Source organism: Gallus gallus, chromosome 2 (assembly GCF_016699485.2).
Source record: "Gallus gallus isolate bGalGal1 chromosome 2, bGalGal1.mat.broiler.GRCg7b, whole genome shotgun sequence".
Classification (NCBI taxonomy): domain Eukaryota; kingdom Metazoa; phylum Chordata; class Aves; order Galliformes; family Phasianidae; genus Gallus; species Gallus gallus.
In genome coordinates this window covers 106,867,335-106,884,937 of record NC_052533.1, presented here as the reverse complement: position 1 = coordinate 106,884,937, position 17,603 = coordinate 106,867,335, and the positions used below count along the sequence as shown (strand labels likewise).

The 17,603-nt window shown below is 38.6% G+C and overlaps 1 protein-coding gene across 3 annotated transcripts in view; it reads left to right on the top strand.

The window, feature by feature from the left end:
- The window catches only part of NOL4L (nucleolar protein 4 like), a 188,479-nt gene that overhangs the window by 26,871 nt on the left and 144,005 nt on the right, over positions 1–17,603 (top strand). For all 3 annotated transcript variants that reach the window (XM_015282617.4, XM_015282618.4, XM_015282616.4), the window contains exon 2: positions 7,692–7,841. In XM_015282617.4, coding sequence (XP_015138103.2) covers positions 7,692–7,841 — 150 coding nt within the window. The remainder of the gene's footprint in view (positions 1–7,691; positions 7,842–17,603) is intronic.

The following is a 17,603-nucleotide window of genomic DNA, read 5'->3' as shown; positions in this document are numbered from 1 at the left end:
TGTATTAAATAAAGACTTCTGGACATATCATTTGAAAATGGTCTAAGATGAGAAATTATTTTCTAGATGCCTTTTTTAACAGATGAATTCATTGCTGAATTATGGTCTTGTTCAGACTGAGCACACACAAGTGCAAACTGTAGTCTCCCTGGAGATGCTATATGAGCTCTTCCTTTCTTTCCATCCAGTTCTAGCTACTTTTTACTAAATATGATATACTTAATGCCTGGGTTCATTATTTCTGTATTAAATACATCAACTGCAGATAGTTTTGTGGACAGAATAAAGCAATCATTTGCTTTCTCTGTGAAATAAAAACAAACCCAAAATCAATCAAACAAACAAAACTCACACACACACACACACACAAACCAAAAAGAGAGCTTGAAAGGGCACAGCCTTCAGAAATGGTGATGCCATTTCTGAAGGCTAAGCAGGCAGGAATTTGCTGATGTAGGAGACATGTAGAGGGAGTAATATGGCAATATGGTTTCCATGTCAGAATATATGTTTGTTCAGCATATTCCTTCCTCCTGTTCTCCTTGTCACACCAGAGCAGTGTGTGTCCCCGAGCTAGATATGTAAGCATCTTCCTCACCAGTCTGGGTAGCGTTCATCACATGTGAAAAATGAAAGTTGTAATGAAGATGCTATGGCTGCATCGGCACTGGTGTTTTCATTTGGAAAAGGAAAGTGTGCTTGAAATGAAGCTCCTGTCCACATTCACTTAACTGTTTTCAGTGCCGGGGAGCAAACTAGGGCCAGCGTGAAATACTTGCATTGTGAAAGCAGCTCCTTGTTATCAACAGCTTAGCTCTGCAGCTCTGCTCTTCTTGTGCTGCTCTGCTTGCTCACCTATGTATCACCCGTGGTGTTTGGTTAGACTGGATCAACAGACTTAACAAATAGCAAAATGTGGCCTGCCTTGTGACTTATTATTCAGAATGGTTATATGAATGTTTAAAAGTCTAAGAAGAAGTAATTAACAAAAAAGGAGAAAATTAACAAAAAAACCAAGTGTTAGAATGTTGAGGAAAAACAGCAATCAGACCTTAGTCAAGAAGTAGCTCTTGATTAAGGAACGTAACCTGGAGGCTCTGTCTGCTTCAAATTCTCACTGGGATTTTGTCTGTCCTCCCTACAGGTTCAGTATGGATTCAACTTGAGGCATCTGTTTGAAAATGCTTCTTGCTTCCCATATCTGTACTTATTTTAATAGGAGATACAAGGGACAGTAGACAGGCCCCATGTTTCATTTCTAAGCTCTTCTCCTGCACTATCCCTCATGATAGTAAGTTTGCCTATCCATCCATAATTCTAAGACAGACAAAAAAGTTTCTGCCCTTCTCCACTATGGATAAAGCTTTAAACATTTATCTCGGAGACACTGACCAGGTTATTATCCTCTTTGTTCCAGAAGACCAAACAGGCTTCCGATGATACCTCTGAAGGTATCTTATCTGTCTTGAAATCATTCCCAGGACCATACTACTACATTTCATGGAAATAATCCTTCCTTTTGTAGTTTGGCAAGCTGGGTTTAACAATCCATTATCTGTAATTGCTAGGGCTTGATTTAATAGAGCTAGTGATTTACTCCAGAGGATGACCTCACCTGAAATTATTCAGTAGGACAGTCCTTTTAGGTGGGATCTTTTAGATTTAATTGGCATCACTCATTCTGTGATGCCAATGTTTGTTGAAAGAATTTGCTTTGGTGCTTTCCCATCATCTGAACTGGTCCAGGAGACAAAGGGAAAAGGAACTCAGTGTTGATTTGGTCTCTCTTACTGTTTACTGAGTCTCTGAAAATCTCCCATCAGGACAATCAGGGAACTTTTATTCCTACAGCTTTCATAAATCTCTGCTCAGAAGAAAATCCTAAACTTTGTATTGTTTATTTTCAGTTTCTTATCTCAAATGGCATACTAATTTGCTATTTTACTTCAGTTAATTCTGATTTTCAAAGTTAATTCTTCTGATTTTCAAAATTTATTTCCACACTGAAGTTTGACTTGTTAATGTCACAGCCAAGATTATTGCTTTATTCATGGTAGGGTTTAGTGCTCTGAAAGTTCCAGAGAGAGAACTTGTCCTGTGGAAATGGTGTATTCCTGCCTTAATGAATCTTTGATTTTTCCTGTCTCCATCTGCTGGCAGAAGATGAGATTAACTGTTCAGATGGATCATACAATGGGTTATCAGAAACAATAAATTTCAAATAATAGATGTCCCTTTTGCTCTTACAGACAACTTCCATTAGGAACTAGATAGAAATGATCAATTTATTTTTATGCCACTTAATAATATCTACCAAATAATAATAGTTTTTGATCTGTTGTAGATTTCTGTGATGCAGGCAGTAGAGATGTGGAAATTCAAATGAATGTACTAATAACCTGAGAATTCAAGTCAATGTGCTGAGGAAAGTAGATTTGTTCATTTCTACAGTAGCAAGAGATATTCTGAAATTGTCATCAATCTTCTTAAATTTTCATGTTTTTACAGCTACACCTGAGCAAGCAGATAAAGGCAGTAAAAAATAATGGTGTTTTCAATCTGATGACTTACTGTAAAATATTTTAGCATGCAGGTACATAAGAATTATGTTACACATAAACTACTGGTTCATCCTAATGCTTACAATACAAATCTTGCTAGTGTTTGCTACAAAAAGAATGAAATACCAGCATACAGTCATGTTGGGCATTCCTTATGTATAAGCTATCAAGGTGGCTGGATTACATGCAAAAAATTTTGTAAGGTCATATAGAGCATTCAGGGTACAGGGCTTCAGTCAGCAGAAGAATTTGCTTTCTGTCCTATGAAAATGTGAAAGACAGCAAAACTGCATGCTGGTCAGCTGAGATATGATGGCACGAATGTGCTTTATGTCCTCTGTAATCCAAACTGGTGTATACCAGAAAATTGTTACACAAATATTGCAGCATTTAACTTGGTCTTGTATTTGTGTGTGATTTAGGTAATGTGACATAATTTTTAGGTTGATTGTTATTTCCATCTACACCTAAAGTTTTGTAGATTCTTCTGGCTTTGATGTTTTCACAGTAGAGGTTTTTATAGACCTGAGCATTTTTCATAGAACTACCAACCAAGCCTTTTCTTTTATTTGCTATTTCTTTCTATCACATTTTTATAGGAATATTTTTCAAACATTGTAAAGATGCTGATAGTTTCATTCATTCATGTAGCAAGAGGATGTTTTATGAGTCCTATTTCCCCCAAGAAACTTCAACACGAGATGTTGCAGGTATTTTCAAGCAAGAAACAGCAAGGACTTTTTTTTTTTTTTTTTTTTTTGGTTAGCTTTAATTTTAAAGGCTTATTTTATTCAGCTAACTGCTAAAATGACTGTTTTCTGGTTTGTTTTACCTCTCAGGAGGTAAACTCAGGAGTTTAACCTCTTTGCATCATTGGCAACTTTTTTTCTCTTTACCCTTGCTAGCCCTGCAGGTTCCATCTCAATAAAAGAGACTGACTCTCTTCTCAAGCATCACTGTTCAAAGGGATGATGAGAAGTTTTTGAGAGGTGCATAACCGTCAGTAAAATCAGTACTGCCCAGAAGTGTATCAGACTATTCTTCATGTAGATACTAAACAAAATCGAACAACTTTAATCTCAGATTGCAAGTACAATTTGTAGAGCTGAAAATGAAAAGAAAAATATATTTATTTGTATCCTAAGCACATAGAAAAATCATAGGAATAAACATAAATGATGTCTGCAATGCAAAGAGTAAAATTAAGTAACTCTGCTGTGGTAGAGATTGAAACTGTTCCAGCTCCTGTAAGGATGAGTTGTGTTTTGTAGCGATTGTCACACTGTTGACCAGAGAAGAATCTGAGGCAACTGATTTAAAGTAAGGACATACTTCTGTGATAGCTGAAACAAATGGGATGACAGTCAACCTAAAAAATTTAAGAATCTAAGTCCAATTTTTGAAAAGAAACATGCAGTGAAACTTCTATCCCTAAATCAACTCCAAGAGTGGGACTTGGACTCCTGCCATGAGGAAAAAGATGCCTAAAAATATCCCAGTGATGTATAAATATATTTCCTGCTCTCCTGGAGCTGTTAGTACCCTTGTAACTTTGAAAATGATCTTTGAGCTTCTCAGTTATTGAGTTATCAAGAAGGGACTCAATTAATATCTGGTCTATCCAAGAGAGGATTTACTCAAACTGTTCCTGACAGATACTTTCTTAACCTGGTCTCAGAATCCTCTTGTGACAGAGATCCCAAAACCTCCCCAGGCAAACTATTACTGTACTTGACTATCCACATCAATAGTGAGCTTTTCCTAATGTGTAATGTAAATCTCCCTTGCTGTGGTTTAAGCCTATTACTTGTCCTTTCCCTTGTGGACATTTCATAGCCTTTCAGACATCTGAATAGCATTATCATGTATTCCCCCATTCGTCTCTTTTTAGACTTAGTTGAAGCTAAAAAATTTCCCCTTAGGCACTGTGAAAATTTTACCCAAAGCCAGCTTATAAAGAAGACCTGCTTTGTTAATGCCTTTATCAAATAGCAATTTCAGGATAAAAGTGTAATGTAATGGCATGTGATAGGAAAGTCTGATACAACTGCGTCCACTTCAGAGACATTATGGTTTAAATGGAGATCTGGGGTTGTATCATTTGCCCAGATTTTTGCTTGCTGAAATGTCAGTGCTGGGATATCTAAAGTCTTAGTAAATAGCTATCTCATTCTCATTCAGGTTACTCATCTGGTGTATTGCAGTTAGAGCTTGCGTCTCTGCAGAGCACTGCCAGATGTACTTAACAGCCTACTCACGGCAATTCAGCACCTTTTTTAACACTGCAGGCTTTCTGAAACAAGGTCTGCCTTATCACCTTATGCAGCACTATGCAGAATGAATCCTGACCAATTCATTGCCCAGGTCCAACCAGATTCATTTACGATGAAATACGAGTATAATTGCTAAGTGATAGTGTTGTCTCTCCTGAAGAAGTTTCCACTCCTTGTACACCATTTTTTTCCTATCATTTCTGACTGACAAGATTTTCAAAGTCTGTGTTCATTTTCTGGCATTTCAGTTAAAGGACACGACAAAGAGTTTGTGCAGATTTTACTTCTTTGTATTTTTAAAAGTTGCAGTGATGCTCACTGAGACAATCAGCTGAATGAAACACAACCTGAAGAACTCACTCGTATAATGCCTACCTCCCATTGGGTCTCAGGGACAAGTGATGGAGGGGGAAGGGGGACTGCCAAAAAAGAACACCGTACGCTTATGGCCACCAACAGCAGCAAAAAGAATTTCCATCTTGAGGTTCTTCTTTGAATACATTCCTAATGTTTGTACGTGTCAGCTTTGCTGATGTGGCATCCCAGGTTTTAAATTAATATTGTTGTAATGCATTTTTCTTTAATTTAAAAAGAGAGCTCCCCCACAGGAAATTTCCTGAAACAAAACTCATTAGTAATAAGCAGATAAAATCTTTATCAGTTAATCAACACTATAAACTTCTGACAGTTCTGAGAGCGGCATGAGATAACACTGTCGTCATAGTAAGAGCATTTGAAATCATTAGGGATCCCACTGAGCCGTTTGGGTGGTGTGAAAATAATGATAGAGGATGGGCCCCCTGCAGAATTCACATGTGAATTCCCCTAAAGATTAAAGCAGCAAAAATCTTGATTTTGTGTTGGCCTCATCTCGAAAACATTTTTTTTTTTTAATAGTGCACAGCAATGGAGAGCAATTCAAAGAAAATTCTTAATGTTGGTGATACCAGAACCTGGCATGATGCCACAAAATTTTTGAGCAGGTGGTTAGTGAAGTTTTTGGGACTTTTCAGGGGATTGGAGCATCTCTACTCTCTCTGAGCGCTTCTTCCCAGCTGATCTCTCTGAGGATTTAATCTTTGGTGGAGACTGTAAATTCCTCGTCTTTCCTCCATCCTCAACACAGTCACATCTGCCACTCTTCTTCTTTGCAGGACTATGGCAATCCTCTTATCATGCATGTGAGGGAGTTCTGCTCCATTCCAGCTTTCCTGAGACAGAGAGCACGGACTGCTGAAGGGGTGGTAGAAAGTATCTAGCTTTGGGCAGGGGACTTTGAAGAAGGCTGGGAAGAGACAGGGGCATGATGGAACAGGACAGCACAAGCTTGTATGGCTAGTAGAGTATTAACACCACCTAATCTGGTACCATCAGGCACTTGTAGAAAGCTATCTGTAGAGATACTGACATTTTCTCTATCACTGCTAGTGATGTGTCTGTACCCCTTTGCCACCCTGGGGATCCTTTGAAGCCATTGGGATTATTTGGGTTCTTTCTATGAACTTTGTGAAAAATAAGAGTATGTGGGTTGAAATAAAATGGTGAGGAAAAAAAAATAGTAGTTGTCCACATCCAGCAAACTTACTGGAATGGATTATCAGGAAGTTATTAGAGGGGGGGCAGCAACTTGGAATTGTATGTAATTGTTGTATTTTCATTTCTCATCTTTTGTCTGTATTTGGTCACAACAGCAATAATCTCATTTGCTTTGTTACAAAAGGGTGAATGTAAATCAGTTTCGTTTGTTTGTTTGTTTTTTGATGGCATGCCTTACAGCAGCAGTTATGACATTATCAAAGGTGTTAGGTTTTGAAAGCATTTACTGTTTAAAACGCACTTTGAAGGCTAAGCGACATTGTTGCCTTCTGAGATCTAACTTTAAAGATTGTGGTGGATTACAAGTGAATGGGCCATTCTCATTTTATTCCTCACATACTTACCTTGTATTACAAAAGATAGCCTGCTGGATAGCTGCCTGCCCTGGAAAAAACAAGAGTCCCAGTTCCTGACTCTTCATTAGAACTGAATCCATAGACAGCTGTGGAAAAAAACAAAAACAAAAACAAACAAACCTCTTATGGATGGTTCTATTTAAAAGGCATGAATTGAATGGCAATGATTAATTTCAGAGCCACTGGGGCTTCTCTCTGTTTAGAACTCTTCAGCTTAGAAATCATATGATAGTGTCCTCACTTTTCTGTCCCTCATTCCAATCTGACCTCTGAGTAAAAAACAAAAAACAAAAACAAAAGAAATCCCTTTCTTTTCCTCATATTGTGGTACGTCTTCCTGTAGTATATTTTCAAGCAGATTTTCTGGCAGTAAATTGTTTGTAACAACTTCCTTTGTATTCATAATTACAGTCAGCTCTGTCACCTGCAAATTAGAACCCTTTATTAAATACCTTTATGAGATGCCATGTACAGATTTACTGGGAGGAGAATGAGAGGATAAAAGCTCTTAGATTCTTATTAACAGTCACATAATGCATTTCTGAGCCATGTGATGGGAACCGTTTCTGCCTTTGAATGTTGTTTGTGCATTTGGAGAAACAAGCATGGGTACTTTTTGTTTCATTTTTAAAATACTGCAGTGAAAGCTCACTTTCTGTCAAGAGACCAAATGTTTTGGCCTGGCAAAATGAGCTGATTGCAGGGAATGGTGTCAAATGATCCTTCTGATCATATAGCATTTTTACATTACTCTTTCTGTCATACGCTGAGTGGGTGACCTTCAGTTCCCAATGGCAGGGTTTTTAACTCGCTGTCATAAGAGGAGAATATGTCCTGTGATGATCACCATTTACCTATTTATTCTCTCCTCCTCATTTTTTTCTTTCTCTCTTTTTACTTTTCAGGATGGAGTAGGTGTAGATGAGAAGCTGTCTTTACGGCGAGTAGCCGTGGTAGAAGATTTCTTTGACATTATCTATTCCATGCATGTTGAAACTGGGCCTAATGGAGAACAAATCAGAAAACATGCTGGACAGAAGAGAACATATAAAGCAGTAAGTACAAAAACAAAACAAAAAAACAAACAAAAAAACCCCAACAACCAACCAACTAAAGGTAAACATCAGTCTTTAAATGCATGAATTATTTGGATTTAGTCACACGACATGCAATTTGTGGATGTTTATTTATTTTTTTTGTTCCAGTTAGGTTAGTATCGCAAACTTCACCCTCAAATTTATTTCAGAGGCACTTCAGTAATGCATGCCAAAATATAGTTTGGAAATCAGGAAGGCCACACTTCCTACACTTTGGATCCTGGGCCAGATCCATTGACTTCAGTAGTGATGCTCATACTGATAGAAGAATAGAATTTATTAATTCTATAATGGCTTGACAATTTCTCTAATAACTGTATTAACAAGCCGATATTAAATGGATGAAGTCTGAAAGAAGACTTAAAAGGTATTGAGACAACTTTGCTAAATGGGGTGCTGTATTTCCACATATGAAGTTTCCTTATAATTTATTGCTGCTGACTAAGTATTCTTAATGGCTTAATGGTTTGAAAACTTGTATATTTCTGGAAGTTTTCAAGCCACAGCTGCTCCCACCCTGGCTGGGACACAGAGTACCCACATGACCTTCACAGATGGGCCCAGTGAGATAGGGGTGTCAGGAGGCTGGCTGAGGGCACTGAAGTGACTTGTCACCCTGAACACAGTGCTCTTAGCCTTAAAAGTGATCTGCAGTCATGCTAACCAGCAGTGAGCCAGCAGTGTGCCCAGGTGGCCAAGAAGGCCAGTGGCATCCTGGCTTGTATCAGGAATGGTGTGGTGAGCAGGACTAGGGAGGTAATCCTGTCCCCGTACTCAGCACTGGTGAGACCCCACCTTGAATACTGTGTTCAGTTTTGGGCACCCTAATACAGAAAGGACATTGAGGTGCTGGAGCAGGTCCAAAGAAGGGCAACAAGGCTTGTGCAGAGCTTGGAGAATATGCCCTACAAGGAGCGACTGAAGGAACCGAGGCTGTTTAGTCTGGGCAAGAGGAGGCTGAGGGGAGACCTTATTGCTCTCTTCCAATATCTGAAAGGTGCTTACAGCGAGAGCATGGTTGGTCTCTTCTCACTGGTGACAGGTGACAGGATGAGGGGAAATGGCCTCAAGTTGCCCAAGAGGAGGTTTAGGTTGGATATCAGGAAAGACTTCTTTACAGTAAGGGTTGTTAAGCACTGGAATAGGCTCTCCAGGAAGGTGATTGAGTCACCATCCCTGAATGTGTTTAAAAACCTTTTGGATGTGGTGCTCAGGGACATGAATTAGCGGAGGGTTGTTAGAGTTAGGGTAGTATGGTTAGGCTGCGGTTGGACTTGATGATCTTCAAGGTCCTTTCCAACCTGAGGAATATCAATTCTTGCAGTTGTGTCTGTCCCAAGATAAGAATTAGGCTAAATAAATAGGCCTCAAACTCTTCCAGACTAACTGGGGGAACACATGCTGCTTTACTGGCCCAGTCAATGAAAATACTCTCACTAAAAATGATACACAGTAGTGTCAGTCTGTTCTAGAAAGCCACACAGTATCTCCTTCTGTGATGCAGCAGAAGGAAAGAGGTAGTGTCTTGAGTAATAATCTTGTAAAAATGATACCCTAAGAGCTTTATAAATCAAACAGAAATACTTTGGCAGATCTTAATTTTATTAAATGAAATGGGAAGATGATTAATTTAGTCTTGCTTCTTTATTCTCAAGTCAAAAGTGAATCATCCTTGACTTCTGTGAATGTATATATTGTGTATATGCATTCAGCAAATAGTTTGAGTGAACAATTTTTACAGGGGTGGTGCTTCACCTGATACAATTGCAGCTGATACAACAGAAGGAAGGGATGCCATCCAGAAGGGCCTTGATAAACTTGAAAGATGGGCCCTTGTGAACATAATGAGGTTCAACAAAGCAAAGTGCAAGGTTTTGCACTGAGGTTGAGGCAATCCCAGATATGTATACAAATTGGGAAAATAAATCCTTGAGAGTAGCCTGTCTGAGAAGGACTTAGGGATTCTGGTTCATGAAAAACTTAAAATGAGCCAGAAGTGTGCACTTGCATACTGGAAAGGTCAATGGTATCAGGGGTTTCATCAGAAGAGGGGTGGCCAGCAGGGCACGGGAAGTAATTGTAGCCCTCTGTTCTGTCCTCATGAGGCCCCATCTGTGTCCATGTGTGGGGCCAATACAGGAAAGATGTGAAGCTGCTGAAGAGGGTCCAGAGGAGGGCCACGAAAATGATCAGAGGCTGGAGCACCTCTCCTATTTAGATAGACTGAGGGAGCTGGGCTTGTTCAGCCTGGAAAAGAGAAAGATATGAGAAGACCTAATTGCAGCTGTCCAATATTTAAAGGGGGTTTATAAACATGAGGGAAATAAAATTTTTACATGGGTAAATAGCGATAGGACAAAGGGGAATGGATTTAAACTAAAGGAAGAGAGATTTAGATTAGATGTTGGGGGGAATTTTTTACTGAGAGAGTGGTAAGGTGCTAGAACATGTTGCTCAGGGAGGCTGTGGATGCCCTGTCTCTAGAGGTGTTTAAGGCCAGGTTGGATGGGTCCCTGGGCAACCTGATCTAATACTTAATCTGGCAGCTGGCAACCCTGCCTGTGGCAGTGGGGTTAGGACTTATGGTGTTTGGAGTCCCTTCCAACCCAAGCCATTCTAGGATTCTATGGTTCTATGAATTGCTATTTGTTATTCATAATTCCTGATATGTGATGATCACGTTGCTTTTGCTTTCTGACTGGACAACTAGGATATCTCAACAGAAAAAAATGATGGGAAGAAAGCCACATTTTTAGTAAAAATTGCTAAACTTCTGTAATCCATAAATCTTTCATACCCAAGTATTTCTAAAAAAAAATACATGGCACAGTTCTAAGGACTGCAATATAGTAATTTTGAGTAATTAATTTGCTTATGTATGCATGAGTCACTATTTTCAGTTGAGAAACTGCTTTATTCAGGACTTGAATAGTATTCAAGCGTGGCTAGAAAGGTAATGAAATTGTCAGAAGTAATTTAATTAACCACTGTTTGCATTTATATGAAGTAACAAGTGTGGAATTGGTAGAGCCTTTTTCATTTTTATTGTGTCCCCCCCAGTTGCTGGAGTACTCAAAGATATTGGTAGTTTCCTCTAAAAATATGTTCAGAACAGCTTACAGAGTCAATTACCAACTCTATAATCTTAAGTGAGTTGTTTATATTAACTATGTGAAAATGAATGGTGTTTTTGCAACTGATTTCTGTGGGACTTTCTATGGAGGTGCTGCACAGGAAGGTACACAGGATATGGTGCTTGGTAATATTAAAAGAGCAGCATATTGGAAGAGAACTTTTACATTTTCATGGTACAGGAATGTACCAAACTCAAATTTTAAGTTTTCTTGGCACAGTTCCTACAGATTAGTTAAGAAAGCATCTATGCTTCAATATTTAAGATTAGAATAAGTTCCCATTTTACTCTCTGTGCACTAACGCATGAGAAGGGAACGGTACAAATTCTGTGTGGATGATTTGGTAGAGTAACCTTGAAAATACATATAAAAGAGAGAAATTCCCATTTAACTAGCAGGTTTCATGCTCATTTCAAGTGCTTGACTTGTATACAGGATGGATAGGCTATGTTCCTTGCCAGCATAGCTGTACTTGTAGGTAGACTTATACTAGTAAAATAAGGCCTGACTTAGACACATGAAATGAAACCAAGAGATGTCATGCCTTTAAATTATATCCACAGTGTTGCAGTATTGAAATTCATCAGAGTGAAGGACTACTTAATACAACATTTATAATTTTGATTAGTTCCACAGTTCCCAAGGAAGTTTACAAACAGGAGGGCCTCGAGGGAGATAATTCCCTCACAAGGCAGGATACAGGACACACGGTCAAGTCAAGCCGTTGACTCAGCAGGAGGACAGTTGTCTGGGAATGGAAAAGGAGTGTGTTCCTTGGTGCCAAGGACAGCAGTTGTGCCCAAACAAGTGCCTGCCCTTCCTGTTTTGCCCCAGATTCTCTAGGAAACCAAGCTCCACAGATGGAGGAGTGACATGTGGCCTAGAGAAGTTACCTGAGCAGCCAGGAGGAAGTGCAGAGGATCCTCAGAGGGGTGGCTCTGCTTGCACTTTTGTACAGCTCAGCATCCTAGAGGAACTGCTTTGCTTTGTGATAGTACATTTCTCTCCATGTCCTAAAGGTCTGTTTGGATGTGTGTAGACACCAGGCCCTAAGATATGAGCTGCTGTACCGAACTGGAGACAGGGACACACAGGACAGAAATGTTCAGGAGAAGAATTGGTACAGCCTAATGGGAAAGACATGCAACAAATGCATGACTAGCTTCTCTCTGCCTTTGTTGAGGTACATATCTTGATTTAAACCACTCATCTGTATATGAAATTTAAATTCAAGTGTTGAGGGGTGTATAAAAGGTAGGAGCAAATGGGAAAAGTTATTGCTTCAGGAAGTGTATTGCAAAAGTCACAAAGAACTCCTTGTAATTTGGTGCAAACTGGGAGAAAAAAAGTTACCTTATTAAATTTTTCAAGAAATTGATATGGCTCTGATGAGTCTGAGGAAGAAAAATCTCTGCCTCCTCTCAGGTCCAGCTCTGCATACAGTTAGGCCAAATTTAGTGGGCGAGCCCTGATTTTAAGAATACATATTACTTTCCTTTGTTATTCTTTATATATATATACATATATATGTATATATGTATTTATGACATTTAAACAATAAACTATGAAGAATAAATCCCTCACCTTTGTGTATTACATCTGGAGAGTCTCCTGCAAAGTGTCTACTTGAGAACAGATTGCATAGGTATTGCAGCCACCTTAAACTCTTGAAATTCCATGTACTTGAATATTTTTACATGTGAATAATGATCTGATGTCTGCCTGTTGAGCCTACATTGCCACAGTGCAACGCCTTGAAACACTGCAGCAATGAACCTGAGTTGTGAGCAAAGGTTTCAGGAGAAATGGGTTGGTTAATAAAATTCCCAGCCTATGAATGAAGAAAGAGCAGCATAATGATGGGCTGGAAGAGAAGTAGGCTTGTAAAACTTGTGGGACATATTGATGTGTCAAGGGAAAGTAGCTAGAGGCAAGACTCATCAGAAACATAGTACATAAATATATAACATCTGAGGAAAAACAGGAGTCTATTAGGTATGGGGAATATCTGGAGCCCTGTTCTTCATCCAGTTCTTGCATTAATAGATGTTGTTCTGTCAAACTAAGAAAAATATTCTTCAAATTGTAAAACACAAAGTGACTTCTTCCCCCTCTTGAACCAAGAATGTGTTTGCAAGCCCCTTCTAAGTACCACACTGAACGTGTTTTCCCTGGAAGAGTTTTTTGACAGGTCACATTATGAATAACATAGTTTCCTTCCAGTACAACTTCCTCTATCAAGTAGAATTAAGAAAGTTTGCAGCCTAGCTGGTCTCCAGCCATGGCAAAACTGTGCTTGGGGAAGAAGCAGAATACAAGGTTTATGCAGGGTCTTAACACATTAACATACTTCTATCTGCTCCAGTCCTTTGTGCAAGGTGAAACATCCAAGCCCTGTGCACTTTTATTCTTTTGTCTTGTTTCTGCTATTTTTTTCTTTTATTTATTTATTTATTTATTTATTTATTTATTCCCAAAGGGCAAGTTTTGAGTGCCCTGGCAGGGAACCAGCTAACAGATGCTCCTCATTCCCTACCTCTCAGAAAGATAATCCTGTTATGTAGGGAGGAAGCAGACTTGTGAAGGCAAAGTTGGGTATGAGAGAGAAAAACATTTTCCCCAATATATCAGGGTAGAGAGCTCTTGATAAAACTCTCAGCAATAATATATATGCTTTCCTACATCAGCCTTCTATCCTGACCTCTCGCTGAAGTGAGGAAAGGACTTTCCTTGTCTGGCTTGCACTCCTGTCATCAAGAAACCAATTTCTGCCACCTGGTTTGATGGCTGTTGGCCCAGGACAGATTGTCATTTTCTTCTCCCTACATGTCTCTCCCTCCTCTTTCAATTTTTCTTTGGATCATCTCCCCTTTCCTCATCATCCTTAATTAAAAACATATACACGCACAATAAAAATACTCTCATTTCTGACACATCATGTCTTCTAGACTACACATACATTCTCTGTATTAATTCTTTAGGGGTTAATAGGTTCACTTGCAATATTTCACTCTCTCTCCTCACACTTGTCTTTCCTACTCTGCCATATGTGTCCTAAAATCTGCCTTCAATTTAGTGCTTGTTAATTTTCCAAATAAAAATGGAGCTCTGAAAGCTATATCATCACAACATCCTGCACTTAAATCATCTGAACACTGGGGAACATGAAGTTCACTTTGCCCATTTTCTCTGCCTGCAGTGATGCAATGGGAAGGCGGTGTTGTTCTCATGGATAGTTAGGGCATACTTCACTTAGCCCCAGTATGAATCAGATTACATGTTCAGATACTGGATTAATTCCCTCTTGCGGTTCTGCATGGGATCCAATAGATAGCATGTAGACCAATTCCAGATTTAGAAGGCTTTTGTTGTTGGGTGATATTTTGAAAGGGTTGATCTCCTCTGGGAGATCCTCTGGTCCTCCCACATGTGGTGAGGTGGGAGTTGGCCTGTGTTCCCAGATAACTAGCAATAGGACAAGAGGTAATGGCCTTAAATTGTACCAGGGAGGTTCAGAATAGGAAAGAATTCTCAGAAAGAGTGCTGAGGCATTGGAACAGGCTGCCCAGGGAGCGGTAGAATCACCATCCCTGGAGGTGTTCATGAACCTTGTAGGTGTGGCACTGTAAGCTGTAAGAATAAGGAATCACATAAAGCTTCTTTAATGCATCACATTTGGGGAAAAAAAAAAATAATGTTTTTAATGAAATCCAAGTCATATTTTCTTCTTTGGGTGCACTCTGGAATATTTTATCAATATGGCGTATCAGATGAATTCTGGGATATTTTATCAGTATGAGATATCAACAGTACTTGTTCTCTGACTGATAAAGAGAGGCATATACATGACCAGTATCCTGTAAATCACACCAAAAAAATGTGCGCCATAAGTGTGTGGATGTAAATCATGTAATATCTCCCAATTCAATTCACTTTTCTGACCTTACCTTTTTTTTCTTAAAATTTTTATCACCCCCCCCCCCTTTTTTTTTATTATTATTTTTTTATTTTTAAAGATGGAATTGCAATACAATACTGTTCTTTGATTGTAGGGCATCACTAAATGAGATGGTCTGGCTATAGTTTCCGTTAGCTAATGGCCTTGAGAAGAACATTGCCACCGAAGGCAGTGAGAATTTACTGCATCAGTGGGGACTGAGTCACTATTGCTTTCTTTCAGATAGAATAGAGGATAGAAAAACAATTTTTCCCGATGAAGCCAGACCATTAAGGTATTTCTACGTAGCTAGTTACAAAGTGTCCTTGGCCTACAGGTTTTATTCTGAAATACATGCAAACCAGCTTCATGATGTACATAAGCCCAAACTTGAGCACAGGCATTAAGCTTGACTGAGGGGTAAAATACAGGATTTTGTGTTCAACTTTGTGCTGATTTGGTTAGAGAGCTTTTAGGACACTAGTGGTGCTAAGCCAGCTGGTTCAGAGCATGGCCAGAGCTAGCTAGCCATTATCTACTTCTCATGAAGTAGAGATGATCTTTAATGAGGAAAGCAAAAGGGAGTCTGCATTGCTGAGGTGTGAGGGTTGTTTTTTTAAAATCTTTCTGGCACTGAAAATTGAAAAGAGATCTCTGTATATATTCAAGCAGCAAGAATAAGGAAAGTTGTGAGTCTCTTGTGTCATGCCAATTTAAACAAGCTGAAATCTTGGCCTGTAAGTGATTAATTCAAATTACAAAGTAAACAGGGGAGGAAGTTGGTGAAAACTGATGTTATTTACGGAAGTGCATCCTTAAAACTGTGTTGCAGTGGGAAGTTGGAGACACAAGCATCTGCCATGTGGATAAATTTAGTTATAAAACCTGGTTCCCTTATAGTCAGTGGAGCATACCTATTGAATCTGGGACTTAGCTCACTTGCCTTCCATGGAGAATTTTTGTCTTGTTTGAACAGAACTGGAATTTTGACAGAGATGTTTGATTGGAATAAATGAAGCGTTCCTATCAAATACAGGTAACTAATGAATCCATGGGTAAGCTCCATTAATTTCAATACAGTGCTAAATGTGTTAAACGTTATGAGAGAGAGGTTGTTGCATATGTGCACATACCAATTTTCTTAATGATAAGTTCTAGCTGATTTTAAGTTCTTTCATTTTATATTCCATAGGGACTGTGAATGAGCAATATTTCTGAATCTAGGAAGGTAAATTAACATTTGTTCAGTGGTATAAAAAACAGGAAAATTATTAGAAATAACTTTTTTGGTAGGATTTCTCATTTAAAAAGAGTTTCAGCTACTGCCTTCATTTTCAGATAAATTGTTTCAGGCCCAGAGAAAATCTGTACCAATTCTCAACACAGAACAAATTTTGCTTATATAATAATCCCCTTTTCTGCCCCCCCCCCCCCCCCCCCCCCCAAAATAAGATTTATGTTATATAAAAAACCCAGCAGCAATAAACAGCTTGAACAACAATAACATGAACAGGATGGTATAATTCACATTCTTATTTTGCAGGGCATAATTTTCCATATATTTATAGACAAAGCTGATATCACAGGAAGAAGCGCTAATATAAAATTTCCTTATTTACTACATTCATCAGTGGTAGAGTCTTTTAGTTCATGGCATTTTAGGAAATGTAACTTTCAACATAGACAAACAGCCAAGAAGGAATGCCTATGAGATAAAACAGGCCATTTGCCCTCATCTTAGCATCCTTGTGAGAAACTTGAATGATTTGCACAACATTTTATATTCAATTCCATTTACATACATTTAAAGAAAGTATTTTGTCCTTTCCATATGCGTACTTTTCTACATCCCGTCTCCGTCTTTCTGAACTTCCTGTGTAGACTTTGATCAACATAGCCTCTTGATAGGAAATTGAATCCTGCTGCAGGTTTTACAGTAAAGGTATATAAGTGCAAAGTCACCTGACTTTTTCTTGACCTGCCACTCAGTCTTCTCAGATGCCTTCTTGAGCTGTGGAGGGGCAAACCAGGCACAGTATTCCAGCTGCTACCTTACTAGCACTGAGTAGAGAGGTATATTAACTTTCCTTGATCTGTTGGCCATATGTTTAATGTAGTCAGTTTTATTTTATCTGTGATCAGAGTATGCTATTGGCTCATTTTCAACTTGGCACCATCCCTTCCAAGTTCTTTTCAGCAAGGCAAAAATGTCTATAAAGATATATATATCCCTGTTGGGGAAGCAGGAAAAATGCAGTCTTTAAAAACAGAAATACATTCTTCCTCTCTTCTTGTTTTTTTTCTTTTTTTAAAATAATAATAATAATACATATCTAAAACATTGAGTATGTGGTTAGAAAGAATGATTATACTGAAAGAAGGAAACAACCAAAATCTGTTGTTGCAAGGTGCCTCCAGGTGAAGCAGAATCTCTAAATTTGGGTGAATCCTAAATTCTATAACTGTCAATAATTCATTTACCCTGAAATACAAAATTACAAGCTTTTTTGAGAATAGCGTCACAGAATTTTCAAATACAAAGTTAGAACTGCAAAGAGAGTGTCATCACTCATACACAGGTTTCTATATGTCTACATATTGTTACAATCAATACTAATAGAGCACGCGAGATAAGCACTTTTTTATTAG